At 47.1% G+C, this 19,191-nt stretch overlaps 1 protein-coding gene across 3 annotated transcripts in view; it reads left to right on the top strand.

Moving 5' to 3' along the window:
- The first annotated feature begins 4,250 nt into the window (after nucleotides 1–4,250).
- ETV6 (ETS variant transcription factor 6) overlaps nucleotides 4,251–19,191 on the top strand; it is a 144,085-nt gene continuing 129,144 nt past the window's right edge. For 2 of the 3 annotated variants that reach the window (XM_074590077.1, XM_074590067.1), the window contains exon 1: nucleotides 4,251–4,769. In XM_074590077.1, coding sequence (XP_074446178.1) covers nucleotides 4,737–4,769 — 33 coding nt within the window. In that variant the 5' untranslated portion in view covers nucleotides 4,251–4,736. Of the gene's footprint in view, nucleotides 4,770–18,950; nucleotides 19,078–19,191 lie in introns of all 3 variants that reach the window. The other variant, XM_074590046.1, reaches the window with a different exon arrangement.

Below are 19,191 nucleotides of genomic sequence, written 5' to 3'. Positions count from 1 at the left end.
CATTGGAAGACAAAAATAAAACTAGTAATACAAATGAAGCAAAGAAGCGAGCACTAAATAAGTGAGTCAGTTAAGTTGTGCTGGGGAAAGATAAAGGGAAGGAAAAGATAACAGTGGAGAAACAGTAGAATGAGTTAATGATAACTGGGCAGTGGAAACTAATGAGTGCCTTTGCAAATATAAAGAGGAAAGAAAAAATACTACCATGAACAAAGTCTCCCTAATAAAAGTGAGGTGAAGTCAATGATTATTGCAAACATCTGAGGTACTGCTCTACACTGCTGAAACCAGACAACCAGTACAAAAAAGAAGAAATTAAAATCTTGGTTTTCAGCTGGATGTAAGTTCCCAAGTTGTCTAACTCCTTTGGGAAAAAGGCTCCAATATCCTCTAGGGACAAATGACAAAAACTAGCCTAGCTGTTGAGAAAGCGCAGGTAGGAAGACATTGGGAGTCTCATGGCTGTAGAAGAGGCCCCAGGTGACAGATAACCAGTGGAAGCTGGTATGCGGATGCACCACAGTGGACAGAAAGTGAAAAGTCACAATGAAAGGTTGGTTTGTCTCCTTTTTTTCAGGGCTTGCTCTGTTTTCAGGGACAAACTCTAGACCAGAAAATACAAACATCCAAAGACAGATTTTCAGGCTGCTACGAGGAGAAAGAACATACTTCTGCCTATGGGTTTTCTCATCCTACTGCTGTCCCCCAAATGCGCCACCCACCTCCCTTTCCTGGGAGCGCCCTAAGCAAGGCAGGAACTTGGCCTCACTTCACAGGCCAGAGTATGGTTACAGGTTTTGCCATATCAGTATTGCTGCCATCTATCCGAGCAAAAAGTTAGGGGATTTCTGGCTAGGGTGCTGATGAAAGGTGGCTCTGCAGGATCATAAATCCTGCTGTTAACTAAAGGGTCCTCCCTGGAGATAAGCTAAGCAGTAGCCTCTAGGTGAGAGGGAAGGAAACTAACTGGGAGCCTGTTCAAGGTTTAATATGAGATAATGGACTTCCTTTCCGCTCTGTGCAATCTCCACGCGGAGCAGAGCTAAAGGGGAGCTGACAGCTGGAGAAGCTTTCTCCTCACATTTCCAGAGCAACTGCCCCACAACCACAGGCCATCCTGCTCATCAGGAGATTTGGTAGCGTTTTCTGTCTCCTGCAAGAGCAGCAGCTTGGACCACATAGTCTGAGGTCTCCAGAGATGCAAGTAATGAGAGGAACTGTGGGAAATCAGGTCAGAGAAATAAGGGCAGAACAAAGAGCTAACAAAGCACAAGGATGTTCTTCAGTCACTATGCTAGCACCTGGCCAGCATGGTTGCGGCGTATTTACTTCTCGAAGTATGGGCAGACCACAGGCGGTGTGGCATGTGTTTCGTCCAGCCACGTTTCCTTTCCCAGATTTCTTACAGCAGCTTCAGTGGGATTGACTTCCAGCTGGAAAGGTGCTGCACTCACCATTTCTCTCCCTACCTTTTCTCATTACCATCCACCACACTCACATGAGTAGTGGGAAAAAAAGAACATAAGGAGCTGGAAGAGAACAGCTCTAAACCAGGTTGTGATCTTGGACAGATACTTGCAACCTTTCATACTGGTTGAGAGGTCTGCCAAGGTGGATCAAGACCTGTATTCTTTAGGATTGTTAATCAAAGTGGAACAGCAGACATCAGTGACCCCAGAAAGAGCAGATGTTAAAACTCCAGGCAGAAAAATGAGACTTGGGACACATAGCTTCACCACAATCTCCGTGGAGAAAAACAGATTGCAGTTGCACTGCAAGAGGGAACACTGAGGAGTAACAGGACCAGATCTGATTCAGGACGACGGCAGGTGACAAATTTTTTACAAGCTTCTGAGGCAACTTGGAATCAAACTAAACTGTGATGGGGTTTTGGCTGCATTCACAAAGGATCAGGCAGACACTTGTCCCTAAATGCAGGCACTCGTGGAGTGAGGAGATGATGATCAATTGGGTGGGAATCAGAGAAGACCAGCGGCAATGATAAAGTGGCTGCAGGGGCAGATTAATGAAAGGAGATAAAAAGAATGAATGGCAATGGCTAGGAAACGAAGTGATACCTGGGTGCAGGCACAAAGAGACAGAGAGGAGAAAAACGGTTCAGGGGAGTACAATACATGGTCATAATGAGGAGTAATTGGGTGAAACTGGACAAATGAAAATATAGGCCAAATATCTTCCTGACCACGGGATTTGTTGGACCGGCAAATAGTCTCGGAAAGAAAGAGGTGGAAGCCCCATAACCTGAGGCATTTAAAACAAAAGTGGACAAACCAATCAAGCATGTGCTGTAAATCCTCTGCCATCAGGGGAGCGGAGTAAATGACCTAACAGGTCTTTTCCATCTCTAATTTCTACATTTAATATAAGGAATCACAAAAACCCCCAACTTGCCATGAGATACAGAATAATGACTCAGCACTTGGGGAAAGCCAGTGGTAACTGTGCAGGTAGAAAGGGAAAATGTCACAGTGATGAGGCAGAGAGAATAATAGGGGAGAGAGCGGCATTGTAAAAGCAACAGAGATGCAACAACTCTACTCCAGCAATTCAGCTATGCTGAGGGAAGATGGCTAAATATGAAACCTTTATTATTGAGTTGGCCCTATATTAAAAAAGGGTCATTGGTTGCTAGGCTGAGGGGGAATAGTACCTTCCCTCCTTCTTCCTTGTTTAGTTTCAGGGACTGGCCAAAACGAAGCTGTAGGAGGCTGTGGGGACCTCATCCCGGTTTGCGAAATGGGTCTGTGGTAGCCCACCAAGGGATGCCTACCAGGAGATCCCAGCAGTCTTGCCTCTTGCCCACACAGGCGAAGCGGCACCGCATTCGATGCAAGCATGCCACGCTTAAGCAGACGCCACGTAACGTGAGCCAAGGCTTGCATCAAAACACCGTGGTAGCATTCCTTCTCCTTTGCTATTTTTGTTAGCACCGAAGCATTTGGTAGGAGCCTATTCTATCCCAAGGCACAGCATCCTTATGGCAGACTCCAGAGGTGGTTCTGCCTCGCAGTGACATGGGCACGGGCAGGACCAGGCTCTCAGGCCCCCTGGGGACTTGCAATACAGCAGCCGCCTCCAAAGGCCTGCCAGGACACCCCAAACTGTCCTTAAAAACCGCAAAGACTCAGATCAAGAGGTGGCCAAGTTGCCTTTTTGCCTTCCCCCCGCCCCGTTTTTCAGCCCCTCTGTCAGGAGGGCTGAGGCTGTACCCAAGTCCTCCGGCTCTAGGAGCTGGAGGGTGAAGGACAACAGCATAACGCCACCGCAGGTGGGGACAACCCGCGTTATACACAGGATGTCTCCCATACGGTGCGGGTGATGCAACTCCCGCCGCCCCCGGCCCCCAACCTCAGCGCTGAGCTCCGTGCGACCCGCTCCGGGCTCTAACCCCCGGCGGAGCGCCGGGGACTTCCCTCCCCGCCTGGCAGGAGGGGATCCCCGGGGGTGGCCGGTCCCCCGCCGGGACAGGGGCTGGAGGGGCCGGGGGGACCACCTCCCGCCCCCCACCCCCCCCGGGGGCCCCTTTGGCTTTGCAGGCACGGAGGCGGCGGGGGGAGGTTTGTGTTTGGCGGGGTGACGGGCCGGGCCACTCCGCGCGTAGGCGCCTGGGGACACACGGGCCGGCGGTGCCCCCCCCGCCGCTCGCCCGCCCCGGACTTCCCGTGCCCTGCGGTAACCCGAGCCTCATTTCCTGGTCGGGGCTCTTAAAGGGGCAGCCCCGGCAGCGGAACAAAGGCTATTGTGCTGCCCGCGGGCCAGCGCTTCCCCCCCCCCTCCGGCTCCTCGCCCACCCCCCTGCCCGGAGCTGAAGGCCGGTGCGCGGCGTTTAAAGGGCCCGGGCGACACATTCCCCCCCTCCCCCCCCATCCACCGCCGCCCCCCGCCAAGGCAAACGAAAACGAAATAAGCCGCCGCGGCCCGGCTGCGCCCTCCCAGCCTCCCTTCCGCTTTAGCTGGCCCGCACCGGCACCCGGGGGCGCCGGCGTCTCGCCACGCTCCCCGGGAGGGGGCACTGCCACCGCCCCGCCTTCCCCTCGTCCCTCCCCTCCGTCGGCGGAGGCAAGTTCCTGTCGGCGCAGCCCCTTTAAGGGGCGGAGCCGGCTGCCGGGAACCCACGTCAGTTTCGGCCCCCGAAACTCCCGATCAATGAGCGGCGCGGGGCAGGGCGGGGCGTAGCGCCCGGCCAGGCCCGGCCCGGCCCGGCCCCCGCCGCCGCCGCCGCCTTTCGGTTTCTCTCTTTCCAGGAAGGAAAACACCGGCGGGCAGCGGGGACCCCTCCCCCTTCCTCCCTCCTCCTCCTCCTCCCCCCCCGCATCCCGGTGCCCCGCGCGCGCCCCCGGGCTCACGCGCGGGCAGAGCGCGCGCAGTTACACACGCATACACACACGCGCGCACGGAGAGCTCCAGGCGCGCGCGGAGGGACTGTTGCGGGGGGGGGCGGGGGGAGCGATCGCGCGCGCCCCCAGAGGAGCGGCGGCGGCGCTGAGGAGGGGACACCGGCGGCGGGGCGCCTCCCCCCGGGCAGCTCCGCACCCGCCGCCCGCCCGCCCGGGCGATGGTGGCGGCAGTAACTTCCCCTTGAGGGGACGGGCCGGGTCGGGCCCCGCCGCGCCGAGCGGAGCCGCCGGGCCGGGAGAGGAGCGGAAAGTGGGGAAAGCCCGAGAACTTCCCGCCCGCGCCCGCCCCGCCGGGCTTCGCCGTTTCCCTCCTGAGAGATGTCTGAGGCTCCTGCTCAGTGTTGCATCAAGGTAAAGCTCCGTCCGCCCCTCGGTCCGGCCCGCCGGCCGGCCGGCCCCTGTCAGCGCGGGACGCCTCCGGGCGCTGCGTTTCGCTCCTGGTTATTTGGGTGAAAATAACTATTTCTTCCTCTTCTCTTTATTTATTTCTTTTTAATGTCCCCGCGTGAAGGGCGGTCGCGGGGTGGGGGGTGGCGGTGTGTGTGTGTGGTGGGGTCAGGGTCCCCCCGCGTTGAACCCCGGCGGTGGGGGGGCCGCGGGAGGCGGGCAGCGGCTCCCGCCGGTTGTCAGCCCCGGTGGGGGTGGGGTGGGGGACGGACGGGACACCCGCACCGTAAAGCCGCCGCGGCCGGCCAGGTTTTGGCGGCGGGGGCTCTTCGATGGCAGGAGCCGGCGGCCGGCTGGGCTCTTTAAAGGCAGCCCCGGAGCCCGGCCCGGCCCGGCCTCCCGCGGCGGGTCTGTCCGCCCGCCGTCCCCCGCCGGCAACTTGGCAGAAAGTTTCCTGCCGTCGGGGAGATGCGGCCGCCGCTGCTTCCACCAACAGATTGGGCTGTGAGGCTTGCTTTTTCCTATTTTACCCCCTTTTTTATTCTTTTTTTTTTTTTTAAATATCCGTATTATTGTTGTTATTTATTTTTATTCGCTGCCCGTACTGGCACCGCTCGCCCTGTCAGCAGGTCGGGGAGCCGGGGCTGCTCTGCCGGGGCCCGGGGGAAGTGTTTCTCCCTTGCCCGTGGCCTGTCGAAGGAAGGGGTTGCCCCGTGAAGTTTATGGATTTAAGTGGAGGCGGTATGAAGCTGAGACAATGGAAACAAAATTGAGTTTCCTTTTTTGTCCAGACCCTTCCTATCTAGCAGCCTACTAGAAGTAGGACTTTCCTCTCTCCCTCCCTCGGTTTTCTCTCAATCATGCGTTTTCCTCAGGAGTGGCTTTGCCTTCTTGCCAGCCAGGAATCTCCCTTCTGCCCGCAACTAACTCTGCCGAGTAAGAGTGCTTTAGCGGTTGTCTCTCCCTGCCTGGAAGGAAAAGGTGACTTCCAGACTCTCTCTAAGGGGAAGAGCCTGGAATAAAAGCTTATATATTCAGATTAAAAGCACGATGCTTTTTTTGTTTGCTTGTCCCGTGTGTATGTGTGTACATTTACGGTGGGAGTCTTCCGATTTGTACAGCGTGACCACAATTTGAAAACTTCTGGGTGTATTTTCTCTTGCTGAGGTAAATGTGTTTAGGCCTGTGTCCCGTGAAGTCTCGTGGCTTAGAGAGTCTAGTTTGACTTTTCATAACACAGATGGACAAATTGAATAGTGGGGTATTGTATGCACGTTACAGGATGGCAAAATGCTAATGCAGGCAAAATGTGTACAATTAACTAAGCAGATCCCTATATATATATAAACTGAAATATAACTACTGTTTTTTTTTCTGGTAAAGGTAGGCTGTGTTCTTTGGACAGAAGAACACAAATGAATATCATGAAAAAATAGTACCATATAAATTGTGTTTGCTTGTTTTTGACATGTGTCATTTTGAAAATATGAAGCTGGCTTCTGCACTTACTGAAATCAGCAACAACACAACTTTTAATTTCGGGAACAGTAAAACTGGTCCTTCCCTACCCTCACTAGGCTATGTTACAGAGTCATATTGTAAGGGATCAGCTACATAACAGGAGAGAGACAAGCAAACTTCTGTTTGAGTCTTGAAATGATTAAATGCCCATTTTTCATTATGTTCAGAGAGATATTGGGAAACTGATTTTTTTTTTTAAGTAACTTTCTAAACATCGTGGTCTGAACTTATTTTTATTTTTTAATGTGTGATTTGTTTACATGCTGACCCTTGCAGTTATCTTACAGAAACTACTGTTGTTGGCTTCTCTGTTGCTGATTATTTTAATAGCTTCAAATATAGACAGTACATGTTTTCAAAGAGAAATGTGAATTTCAAATGATAGTATTTCTTCACCAGTCAAACCATTCCTGGTAACTTTCTCTTCAGTTTTTCTAACTACCATTGTTTTTTGGATGCTTGTTTCAACTAGGCAGAGTTAAAGGTGGTTGCATTCAGCAGCTGGATTTAAGAGGGTTGATTAAATGGTAGTGTGATTGTACAGGTACGATCGATTATTTCCTCAGCATGCCAGTCCGGCTCGCAGTGTGGAGCGTGGGTTCAAGGCAAAGGAGCAAGCTCTCCTTCACAGCTTCACTCCCAACTTCACGGCTAAGCTTGTTCTGAAAAGTAGCCAAGTATTGTGCTGTGAGGGTGTTGCAGAGTTTCATTAGGAGCCTGTGAACTGGAAACGGTGCTGTCGGTGGATGTATTCTGTATTTATTTATTTTTTTCTCCTTCCTCCTCCAACACGGGGCAAGGGTGCATGCAGTAAATGCCACGGCAACTGGGGTGATGAGCCATGGAAAGCTTCAGCGGAGGGAGTGAAGGCTAGTGCTATGTTTGTGCCTGAGCTGCTCATTGCATGGTCTCTCTCTCCTTATTAGAGAAGCTCTCTAATAAGATTTAGGAAAACTTTGAGGAGGTGAAGTTTTTGGTATATGTTTAACTATTGGTGATCAATATAAACTTGCAGTAATATCTTTGTTCGTGTCAAATATTTATCAGTATGTATGCGTGATTGTATATTTATACGTGTTTGTTTTGCGGCAAGTATGTGTGCTTACTTACATTAACTCTTTCCCTGAGAGAGGAGAAATATAATGCCTAATATCCTGATCTTGCCAACACTTGGGTGTGTTCTTGCCTAGCTGATGGCAAGCAGACCCGTTGTGGCAAGGAAGTTAAGCGCGTGTGTAAAGTGCTCAAAGCTGTGGAGAGAAACCATCGCTGGGTTCAGAAAATAAGATCTCGGGACATCAGAGGTGAGCATGAAGGTTGGACCCTCCATGTTCACTACAATTTAAGGTATCAGCGCACTCTCTGCATGAACTAATAGGCTTCAAGCTTGTGGCAGACTTCAAGGTGGGTTAGGAAGGGACATCTGGTGTGGTTGTCCTATTCAGGTACTTTTTTAATCTCAGCTGTTGGGAGGTCTACGTTGGTAGTAAACCCATTCCTCTGATCCTGAGCCATAGTAGTTAGGTGATTATATTATTGTAAATACTGCTACGACATTGGCACTCATTACAGTATTGGCAAGTGATCCTCACGGCGTCACCTCTCCTCCTCCGGCTGGGAGAACTGAGGCACAGGGAGAGCGTAAATGTCTTGGCAAAGGCTTACATGAGAGCAAAAACTCAAAGGGAGACAGGACTAGAAGTTTAGACACAGGTGTGATGATTTTTGTGATTAATTAAGGTCCATAGTGTGATGAGTTCTGTTTAAAACCTCACCTGGAGCTTTCTGATTGTGAGGTACTGCCTATTTTTTTCCTGAAATTATACTACCTTGCGAATATCACTGCGGTCTCATGTGTAGGCTCAAAATTCAGCAGGCAAATAGAAGAGTCCCAAAGGGCACAGTTTTATTTTCCTTTTTATAAATCTGGCACTTGCAGTTGCTTAGTCTGATTTACCATGCCACCGTACATACAATTGTGCTGGCACGAGTGTGGAGTTGCAGGCGAACTAGAACTGGGAATATGGGGGGAAATCAGCTGATTTAGGTCTGCCAAACCAGCGCTTCTCCACGCCCAGGCTCCCTTGCATGCTCCCATCTGATGCTTGAGACAAGAGTGCTTTCTGTGGGCAGCACTGAAGGCAGGGAATCTTCCTGCGAGTCGGGTTTCACAACTGGCTCCAGTGGAGATTTTATGCAGCTGTATGCTGGTGGATGTGAGCGCTTTCTCTTGCAGTGAGCTGTACGTAGCGGCCCTTGTGATTGCATGGGCACCGCAGGAGTCGGCACAGAACCCTCTAGCTCGAGGACTTGTCTCACTGTTGCTCATTTCAGATTCGAGGATGTACTTTGTAGTCATTTAAAAAAAAAAAAAAAGGCAGAGGAAAAAAAGACTGATCACGTAAGATGAAGGGCAGAGAATCAGCATAGTGTTTGAGCTTTCTATCTTAACAGGCTTCCCCAGATTTACTTAAAAATTAAGTCATGCGTTATGTCTCCTAATACCTCACTGATGCTGTTTTTGCAAAGAGCTCTTTCCCACTGAGGGCTTCCCATGCTCAGGGACTGTTCAGCACCATGCAGACAGATCCCTGTTACCCTTAACCAAGGCTGAGTATCTGTTAGTGCAGAATATGTTCTTTAATGTTTATTAGCGAACTTGTGTACTAGGAGGAGAATCCTTCCTCTGTAATTGTCAATGACAAAACTCTCATTAAGTTCAGTGGGTGTAGGATTGAATGGGAGAAGACCAGTAGAAGTACATACTATTTAACACCTGATTAATCACTTAACTCCTTGGCACCAGCTAAATTTAATCCCTCTGAAGCAAAATTTTACTAACACTGCCCCAATTAAACACTGGTCATTACTGTTCACTGTGTCATTACAGGTCAAGTCAGTTTCCTGGGAGGCAACCCATTAAAACAGCAGCCCCAATCTGAAATGCCCCAATTAAACAGAGGATACTTTAATGATAATTTACATGCATATTGCAGCATGCATCTCAAAGTGCCTTTTGGAGGGAGGCGGCTAAGCAGCGCTTTGCTGATAGAAATGATGATAAGCGGGAGATGAAGTCTTGTACAGTTACACACAAGTGAGGTTTCTGCCTTTTAGAAAAGTTATCTATCTGGGTCCTTGAGTGCTTGCCTTCTGAAGCCTTCTGATAAAAGCTTTCATAATAACCTGCTTACTGAGAGAAAGGGGAGCTAAGGCAACCTGTGGCTTTGGTCAGTAGTGTGGTTCTGACCTACAGTCCAAAAATTGGCTAATTTGGGGGTTTTTTGCATGCGTTTATTTTGGAGTATTTGTGGTTCAGTGCCTTCAGACGGGCATCCCCAGAGCGACAGCAATTCAAAAGAAAGTGCTTTTGAAAATGTTCATGTTAGCCTTTGCTTTCCCTATGTGTGAAACGGGCATAAAAATTGCAATGTCCTTACCTCTGCAGGGCAGTAGCGAGGCTTAGTATTTGTAATGCAGCATGGAAACAAATTGTTTTTATTATAGAAATCATGACGGAGTGATCTGATTTGTTGCTGGCTTTTTAGTTTAAGGGTGGTGGGGTGGAGGAGTTTGTTGTTTTTTGGCTGTTGGCCTTTTTGGTAGGGGCCACTTGCCTCTGCTGAGTGGTTGGAGAGCGCAAGATATTACTGCTTCACTATGTCGCTGTGGCTGGATCAGCCATGCGCAGGCAGCATGGTGTTATTTTTTCCTGGGAGTGGGAGGGCATCCCTCTGTGTTAGGTCAGAAACACCTTCATCTGACCAAGGGCGGACCAGCTGGTGAAGGCAGTGGCTGGTAGCACTGTCACAACAATTAATTTTTAGGTCGTAATGTGTCCCTGTGCCTGCTGAGGTAAGGAGGCCACCCAGGACAGCCTGTGGGTGGGATGATCCTCTGAGCAATAGTGAAAAAGCCAAATCGAGCCCAGGCACGTGCTCAGGTCCAGACTGAGCAAAGAGACCAGACAGGCCACTGAAACTCCTGCGCCTTTGGCAACAGAGTTGTGGCAATTGTTTGTGGGTTATCGTGGGTTATTTTTTTAGATCTACAACCCAAGCCAAATTTAAACCATATTGGTTCTGGTGTTGCTGACTTGTCTTCAGGCAGTGTTTTGTTGGACCACAGAGGACAGCTACTCTCTTTATCTACTTCTTTACTAACATATGGAACTGAAGCCTAGATTATACTGATTTTTTTTTTTTTTCCTTTTCCAAAAATGCCACAGGTGGCAGGAAAATAAATGCAGAAAACTCCAGCTGAAGTTCAACTTGTTTATGGAATGTCTGGAGCAGTGGTAAATAAAGGATTTTGAAAGGAGAGATGATATTGCTTCTCTTCTGTAATGCTACTGAGCTCCAGAGTGAACTGGATATAACAATTAAGGAAAGCTATAAATGATTCTTCATCTAAATGATTTTCCAAAGGTTATTCCTTGTTAAACTACATGCAGTTTCTTTGGTTCAGTGTTGTTCTTGTACAGTTTGCAAATACTGTTCTGGTTAAGACAGTCTGGAGAGAAAATGGGTATGAAAGAGAGAGTGTCTCTCTGCGGTATTTATGTTGGTATTCTATGGAATGTTTGCACACGGAAATAAATAGCATCGTAAATCATTTTAAAGATGTGTATAAAGCCAAGAGTAGCATTGGGTGTGACTGCAAGAGTTAAGTGTTAGTATAATTCCACAAAAATACTTTTAATGTGACAACTGGACTTAACATGTTAAGCTATTAACAGCTGGCTAATATTAAATCCAGGGTTTGAAAGTTTGATTTTAAAATAAAATCAAATATGGTTATAAATAGGAATGATGAATCATTTCTTGGTGGTTTTTTTTTTTGAGGGAGGGCATTGTTTGGTGTTTTTTTGTCTGCTTTTGTTGTAGGTTTTTTTGTTTTGTTTTGTTTTGTTTTTTTCTAGCTAGCTCAGGTAGGGTCTGATCAAGCATGGAAATTATGTATTTTGAAAAGTCTTGAGAGTTTAATCTGGAGGAAACCAGCTAGCATCCAGTAAGGAGTATCCTTAAAACTGATGGAATGCAGCAGACAGTGAGATTCTTTATATAGTTTGAATTTCAACAGAGTATGGCTGAAGTGATTTTTTCCGTTATGTCTTCAGTGGGATCCTCCAAAACATCTATTAGCAGAAACTAGGACTGTTTTCTAAATGGTATGGGATTCTGTGGAAATCCAGGAGCTTGGAGTTCTACCAGATAAATGAAATGTTTAATAGAAGTGCCAGAGATAGTAGTACTAGAATTCAGAGACAGATTTATCCAGTTAATAGGGCTACAACAAGGCATTCAGTATCTGCAAACCACATTTTCCTTTTCTCTTTCTCTTTTTTTTCCTAAAAAGGACTTCACATAAAAGTGGCTTCTGTCATTGATGGAGCACTGTGAAGCCCTGTTGATGTGCTTGGAGGTCAAATGGAGCAAACCCAGCAATACTGGGGAGCTCTGTCCCACTTTCTAGGAACTCATCTGAGGTCTGTGTTGGGATTCCCCTCCGTGACAGAAGTAATCTTTTTTTCTTCTGGTGGATTAGGACTGGAGATTGTTGTTCCACCATGTTCCCTCTTGAACAGGGAGTTTTCATCTTCCTACTTGCCCTGTGCTTTAAAACACAGGCAAAGTTAAGCTTTCTCAGACCTGTCCAGGAGTTCAGGTTCAAGGTGGTAGGGTGTGAGGAACCAGAGGTGCTGGGGTGAGGGTGTTGGTCCCAGTTATCACTGGAGCGCTACCTGAAAAAAAGTTCCTTGGCAGATGGGTCCTCCCTGGCATGTCTGTGAGAAGCTGCTTGGATTATTTCCAGTGGGGGCACTACTGTGTGAGACTGGCTGCAACTTGAAGCCTGCAGAGCGATGGAGGTAGCGCTGATGGGCCAGAGTCGTCTGTGCTACTGCCTTTCTGCCACAGTGGCTCTGGTCCCAGCAGCCTCACCCCAGCTCCAGAGGACCAGCTCCCTCTGTTTGAGCACTGTTGTGCTGGGTTGAGCATCCTGGTGGAGGCACATATTGGTGCCAGGTGCCCGACTGGGGCTATGCTGTGACTGTGGAATGATGGACCCATGGCACATCTCCCTGGGGGTGAGGAAACGAAGGCTGAACTGTTTTTGCAGAGGGATGAGGATGCACTCCTTCTTGCTAAGTCCCAGGGTGCCAGGAAGGGCACCAGGTTGCAGGAACAGGTGCGCTGATGGGTGTAAAAGATATTTCTCAGTTGGTGGTGTGAGTGGTTGTGCCACTGTCAAATGCCTTGAGCAAATGGGTTCTCTGGAAGAGGACTCAGGGAAGACTGTGGGAGCGGCTTCCAGGCAAAGAAAGTTATGGGCTGTAAAATGTTTCATGGCATGTGGCCTGAGATATGTATCGCACGTTGCACAGTAAACAGTGGGCTCAAACACACTGGAGATAGTGTCTTCGCAGGCTACCTCACACCAGCTGAGTCATCAGGGCCGTCTGTGACTGACCGTGTGCTGGCTTTTATTACCTCCCAACTGGGACAAATTACAACTTCTTTTAAACCTCAGAGTAAGAAGAGAGTGAATTAATAGTGTATACACAGCCAATTAGCACAGCCAACTGAACCATGTTGATGGGCAGTGGCTGAGTTTTGCAGGCTTGGAGAAGTGCGCAGAAAGTGCAGTATTTTATTTTTTTTTTTCCCTCTTTGTAGTTTTGAGTGAGGATCTGTCACGGTGCTATTGCTTAACAGAAACAGTGAGGTCTCTTAGAGCTGTTTGGTCCTGTTTGCTGACAGATGTCCCAGAACTAGTCTGGGAGTTGGGATCATATTTTAGGAAATTATTTCGTTGGTGAATAAAAGAGAAAACTGAGCTCCGTTTTCAATTTAAAGTCAAACAGGCAAATAAAACGGTAGTGGGAAGGGAACAGGGGATAAAATAGAAATTATTGATATATTGCAGTTTGAATCCATGCTGTGTATCGGTTGGTTCTGATTACAGCATGCTTTCCTGATTATTAGGGAGGTTTGTAGTGGCACTGAAAAATATACAGAAATGAGCAGTGAAGTTGCCTGGGGAAACTTCCACAGGAAGAGAAGCTACGTTGCCTAGAACTCTTCGGCTTGGAAAGCAGACTGCTGAGGGAGATATAATAGAAATCTGTAAAATCACACAGTAGTGTAGTATGGGGAGCAATTATTTCTGATAGTACAAAACAAGAGCAGGCAACGAAATTACCAGCCAGCAAGATTAAAACAAGTACCTCTTCCATCTGTGTTAAATTACGGAACTCGCTGCTGCAGGACACTGTGGAGGCCAAAAGTACAAATGGATTTTAAAAAGAGGGTAGAATAATATTTTAAAAGGCATGGATTTGATGGATGGACCACTTGGTGGATAAGGAACTGGCTAGATGGCCGCATTCAAAGGGTTGTGGTCAATGGCTCAATGTCCAAGTGGAAACGAGTGACGAGTGGCGCTCCTCAGGGGTCAGTACTGGGACTGGTGCTGTTTAACGTCTTTGTCGGTGACATGGACAGTGAGATTGAGTGCACCCTCAATCAAACCCTCAAACCCTTGGTTTGCTGATCACACCAAGCTGTGTGGTGTGGTTGACACACTGGAGGGAAGGGATGCCATCCAGAGGGACCTTGACAGGCTTGAGAGGTGGGCCTGTGCAAACCTCATGAAGTTCAACCAGGGCAAGTGCAAGATCCTGCACCTGGGTCGTGGCAATCCCAGGCAAAGACAGGCTGGGCAGAGAATGGCTTGAGAGCAGCCCCGAGGAGAAGGACTTGGGGATGCTGGTGGACGAGAAGCTCAACATGAGCAGGCAATGTGCGCTCGCAGCCCAGAAAGCCAACCGCATCCTGGGCTGCATCAAAAGAAGCGTGGCCAGCAGGTCAAGGGAGGTGATTCTGCCTCTCTACTCTGCTCTGGTGAGACCCCACCTGGAGTACTGCGTCCAGCTCTGGAGTCCTCAGCACATGGACCTGTTGGAATGGGTCCAGAGGAGGGCCACAAAGATGATCAGAGGGCTGGAGCACCTATGCTATAAGGACGGGCTGAGAGAGTTGAGTTTGTTCAGCCTGGAGAAGGGAAGGCTCCAGGGAGACCTTATAGCAGCTTTCCAGTACCTAAAAGGGGGCCTACAGGAAAGATGGGGAGGGACTCTTTATCAGGGAGTGTTAATGATAGGATGAGGGATAACAGTTTCAAACTGAAAGAGGGGAGATTTAGATTGGATATTAGGAAGAAATTCTTTACTGTGAGGGTGGTGAGACACTGGGACAGGTTGCCCAGGGAAGTTGTTGATGCCCCGTCCCTGGAAGTGTTCAAGGCCAGGCTGGATGGGGCGTTGAGCATCCTGGTGTAGTGGGAGGTGTCCCTCCCTATGTCAGGGGGGCTGGGAACTAGATGATCTTTAAGGTCCCTTCCAAGCCGAATCATTCTATGATTCCATAATATGGGGAAGATATTAAGCCTAACAACCTGTATGGGGAAAAAAAAGCCCTATAATTACACAGGGGAAAGATTGCTTTTTCTGTCTGTTAAGCCTTTCCTGAAACAGAGACTTCTTGTCTTTTGGGGACAAGATCCCAGGCAAGATAGACTTGCTCTGATGATGTATAGGCATTCAGGTGCTTCACTATAAAATTTTGCACCCTGGAAGGCTGGTCTCAAGTGTTTATTAGTCTCCTCTGGATTATTTTTTAAGTCTCAGCCCCAGCAGTCTTGATTTCAAGAACACTAATTAATTGTAAGTGGGAATAGAGCTAAAGAAGAATTTGTTTCTGTGACTTGGAGAGATTTGTGAAGTCTGGATTGCTAGGACTAGCAAGAGATTGGCTTTGTTACTTTAATTACCCAAACTCAACTGAAAGAGGGGAAAACCTTCAGGAAATACATGGAAGAGGAATTACAGATTAGCGTTTGAAAAAAGGGAAGTTTTCTGGTTACGGGGAAGAGATGTTGTTTGCTTTTAGGAGCCAAATGTGTGTTGACCTATGCTTTTCCAAAGGTCTCCCAGTTCCCATTATCACCTTTGTGAAATGTGTTCCTGAAGCATTACTTCTTTTGCACATACGTGACAAACAGTGTCCCAACCGGAGCTTGCAGCCATGGGCATGAGAGCTACTGCTTTCACTGCCTGGCCAAATGTTGCAAGCAGTTACTGAATTGTCTCACTCGCTGAGAAATGCTGTCATCTTGCATCATACTTTGATCGTGACTTTTTTTTTTTTAATGGCAAACAGAAGAATGGATGTACAAAATCAATTCCGATACCATTTTGCATGTGTGCTTTTTAGTTATTTTTCCTAAAGAGAGAGTGATTCACAGTGCTGGATAGCCATTACAACATATTGATGTGCAACTAAATATGGCCTTTAACCTAAATTTAGTTCTCCTTTCTGATAATCTATACAATGTCCACAAGTATCTATTTAAGTAATTGAATAGCCTCATACAGCTGTAGTTAGGTTTTTATTTTGGAAAATAACAAATTACTTTATTTGCTGGCTGATTGATTTTTTTTTTTTTTTTTCCATTTTATGTGCTGTTTATGACAGACTGCACTTGGCTTTGCAGTGAAATGTAATTACGAATGCAGTCTCCCCCATCAAAACTCTGAGCATTAGAAGTAGTGCTTTAAAAGAAAAAAAAAAAGTTTTGATAATTGTACGTGACAGGGAAGTATCTGGTACATTCTGAGGTAATATTACTTAATAAATAACAAGGGTTTTTATTAAGCAAATGAAATAGTTGGGTTTTTTTTTAATTGCGCTGATTGTTTCTTGTCATATTGATCTAGTATTAGTCGATTTTTTTTATTTTTTTTTCCTCCCTCACCCCTCATTTTTATTTGTTAACTGGAGGAAGAAAACAAGGTTCCTGTTTCTGCAATTCTGAAGCATTTTCCAACTGGGGGTAAACTAGTCATTCTAATGAACTAATTGACTAAACTGAAAGAAGAAAATATTCTCTCTGTATCTGTTGCCAAAAGCTGGCTCGACTCTTTGGCAGGCTTGGGCTCTAGGTGTATAGTAGTGGGTTGTTCGGATGGTAGAACTTTCATGCTTTGGCACAAAGTTTTGTACTTGGGATTTACCTTTGAAATTGTTTTCTCCTTTTATAGTTATGAGTGGATCTCAATACACTTTAGTTTCACATTTTTTTCAGGTTTTTTTTAAAATAAAAAAAAAACCTTAAAATTGAAATTTTAAAGAAGTGGCTTAGAAAAATTATACATGTTTAGACATAATGCCTTGGTGGATCTTGAATACAGTGCTAGTCAGAACCTCTTTCTGTCTTCTGCATGTTTTCCTCTATACTAAGTTCTCATTTGATGCTCTAGTGGTGAGACCCATCTTCTCTATCCACAGCTGAAACAATGGAAAATCAGATGACATGAGGGGTATTTGTCCAGTTTAGCTTGAAGCTTTGGCTTTGCAAAGAAGAGGGGAAGCCAACGTAGATGTAGAACAAGCAAACAAGCCTCCTGGTTCCAAATGAAACCAAAATTCTTATAGCATTAGTGCTCTTGGAAGGAAAAGACTCTGAAAAAACAGATTTTTAACTTGCCTCCGGTAGTAGAGGTGTCTGTATGCTTTCTAAGATACTCAAAAGTTTCCATTAGCTCAATGTTTTAATATGTTTGCTGTCACAGCCAGTTCCCTGTGAGGCGGGGAACTAGGATCGCCCTGCTTCACAGATGGGGAGCGTAGTGTCTTCATGTAGTCTCTCGGTAGCTATAGCTGCAGCAAAATAATGCTGTGCTTTTCCAACACGGTCTCCTTGGGCCCTTTCCCTTCCCCTGCCTGGGACTCCCCTTCACTATTTGCTTGGCAGATGATACTGTGCTTAGGTTGGCCTGTCCCATCACACATGCTTGCTTTTCCTGCTTGCTGGGGTGAGAACCTCACGGTCCTCCTGCGTATCCCTAGGAGGTGAAGAGTTATGTTACTATCCCTTCAGCTCGTCCAGCTATAAGGTGAACTTAAATATTGATGAAAGAGAGGGCTAGTTGCCTTCAGTCTAGGCTGGAGTTTCCTAATTCCGTGTCCCTTTCCCATCCATTTCCCGCTGACATATTCAAAATACTCATTCAGCTGTATTGGCCTCCTTTTTGTTGCAAAAGAGGAAAAAACCCTCCCCCAAACAACAACTGAAGCTCTGTCACTTTCTTAACCTCAATTAAAAAATAAACAGAGGTAGACCCAGATTGTCAGCAGATGGTTGGTGCAGCGGTGAAGAAAGTGTGAAAGCTGTGGATTGAAGACATCGAGATAGCTCCTTGGATGATTTGTGTCCAAAGGACACGGAGCAGCTGGCCTGGAGTGGGGCTTGGTTTTAGAGCATGTTTAAATGTAAGCATTACAGTGAACACATGCATGGTTAAAATTTCATCTTCTAAAGTGAAAAAAACCAAACGAACGAAACCCAAAATGAATTAAAGGAATTAATTAGTAGAATTAGTAGAGGTGGTTGGAATGATAACTTTTGGGGACGGAGGAAGTTCCATTTTTGGCTTGCTTTCCATGTAACACCTGAGAAACAGAGCCAGCCTGAACAGTCTTGACTGGTCAGGAAGATTTTACTTGCCCACTACTCAAACTACTTGCTTGCAAACACGAATTGCTTGGTTGGTATCTACGCTTCTGGAAATGAAATAATCACTTATACTTGAAAAACAGACATTATTTGTTCAGAATTTGTCCCTGTGGGTTTTCTGAGAAAACATTTTCTTATAATCTTGAAAGCTCCGACAAACTGGTCACCTGCAGGATTTTCTAGACACACGGTGGTGGTGGTGGTAAAAGTCCAGGTGAGCAGTCCTGCACTTTAGTGTTGGAGCTTCTGTCTTGATTTCCACTAGGGCTCCCAGAGTATGCTGCTCTCAGCCCATTTACCTTCACATCCAGACACACGGAAATTTAAAGATACTTGTCACTGCTGCAAGATGTGAGCTTTGACGTGTGTTGGCTCTTCATGCCTATGTAGATAGGGAGCTGTTTGAACCAAACAGAGATCTGGTATCTATATTTCTATACACCTACTCTAAGCTATGGGACTGGAGGTTAATGGAAGAAGTAAAACAGGAGCCAGGGAAATAGGGTGGGATTGAGAGTGAAGGAATTAAGAAATGAGGGGGAGGAGTTTTCCGTGGCAGCAACTGTAAGGAGCTGGGCCCATTGCAGACTCTGGTGGAAATCATAAAAAATTGCTTTAGAAGGTCATGAGAGGCAGAGGCAGGGAGAAGCTGAATCGGGAAGGGTTATTTCTCATTGTATGGGAACAGGGAAGATCAGATGGAAGCATCCGGCAGCTATAAATAGGGGGAAGTATGTTTTCACACAACATACAGTGAGGTTACCAAACTTACTGCCAGAAGTTGTAATGTAGGGCCCAACAGGCAATTGATTTCAAAAGATGTTTCGTAGTAGATGGATCTATTTGGGACCATTAATTGCAAAGATACAGCTGCGGTCCTTGGCTCAGAAAGCCCCTAACCAGAGGGTTGCTGGAGGAGTGTGCAAGGGAGAGTTTATTGCTTGTGCTCTTTCCCTGAGCATTTCCTGCTGGGTGTTCCTGGAGATGTGGAACTTAAACAGACCTTTGGGCTGACCAGAACTACTGTGTTTTTCCGTTTTCATTTAGGCCTTTCATACTTTGGTGCTGGACTCCCTACAGATGCCTCTGACAAGTGGAAAAATAATAGTTGAGAAAACCTCTCATGTGGATCATAGAATCAGACCTTCTGCTCTGTGATTTTTCATCAGCAGAGGTAACCTGACCTTCTGAAATTCATGAGACGAATGTTCTTCAGGTTATGAAGGACCTCCCAGTGAATTTTGTTCGGGGAAAATTCTTGGGGATTTTCCTGTCCTTGACTCTCCTC

The sequence above is a fragment of the Larus michahellis genome, chromosome 1 (assembly GCF_964199755.1).
Source record: "Larus michahellis chromosome 1, bLarMic1.1, whole genome shotgun sequence".
In the NCBI taxonomy this organism is placed as follows: Eukaryota; Metazoa; Chordata; class Aves; order Charadriiformes; family Laridae; genus Larus; species Larus michahellis.
Note: the sequence above shows the minus strand (reverse complement) of the source record. Positions and strands in the feature narration are given on the sequence as shown.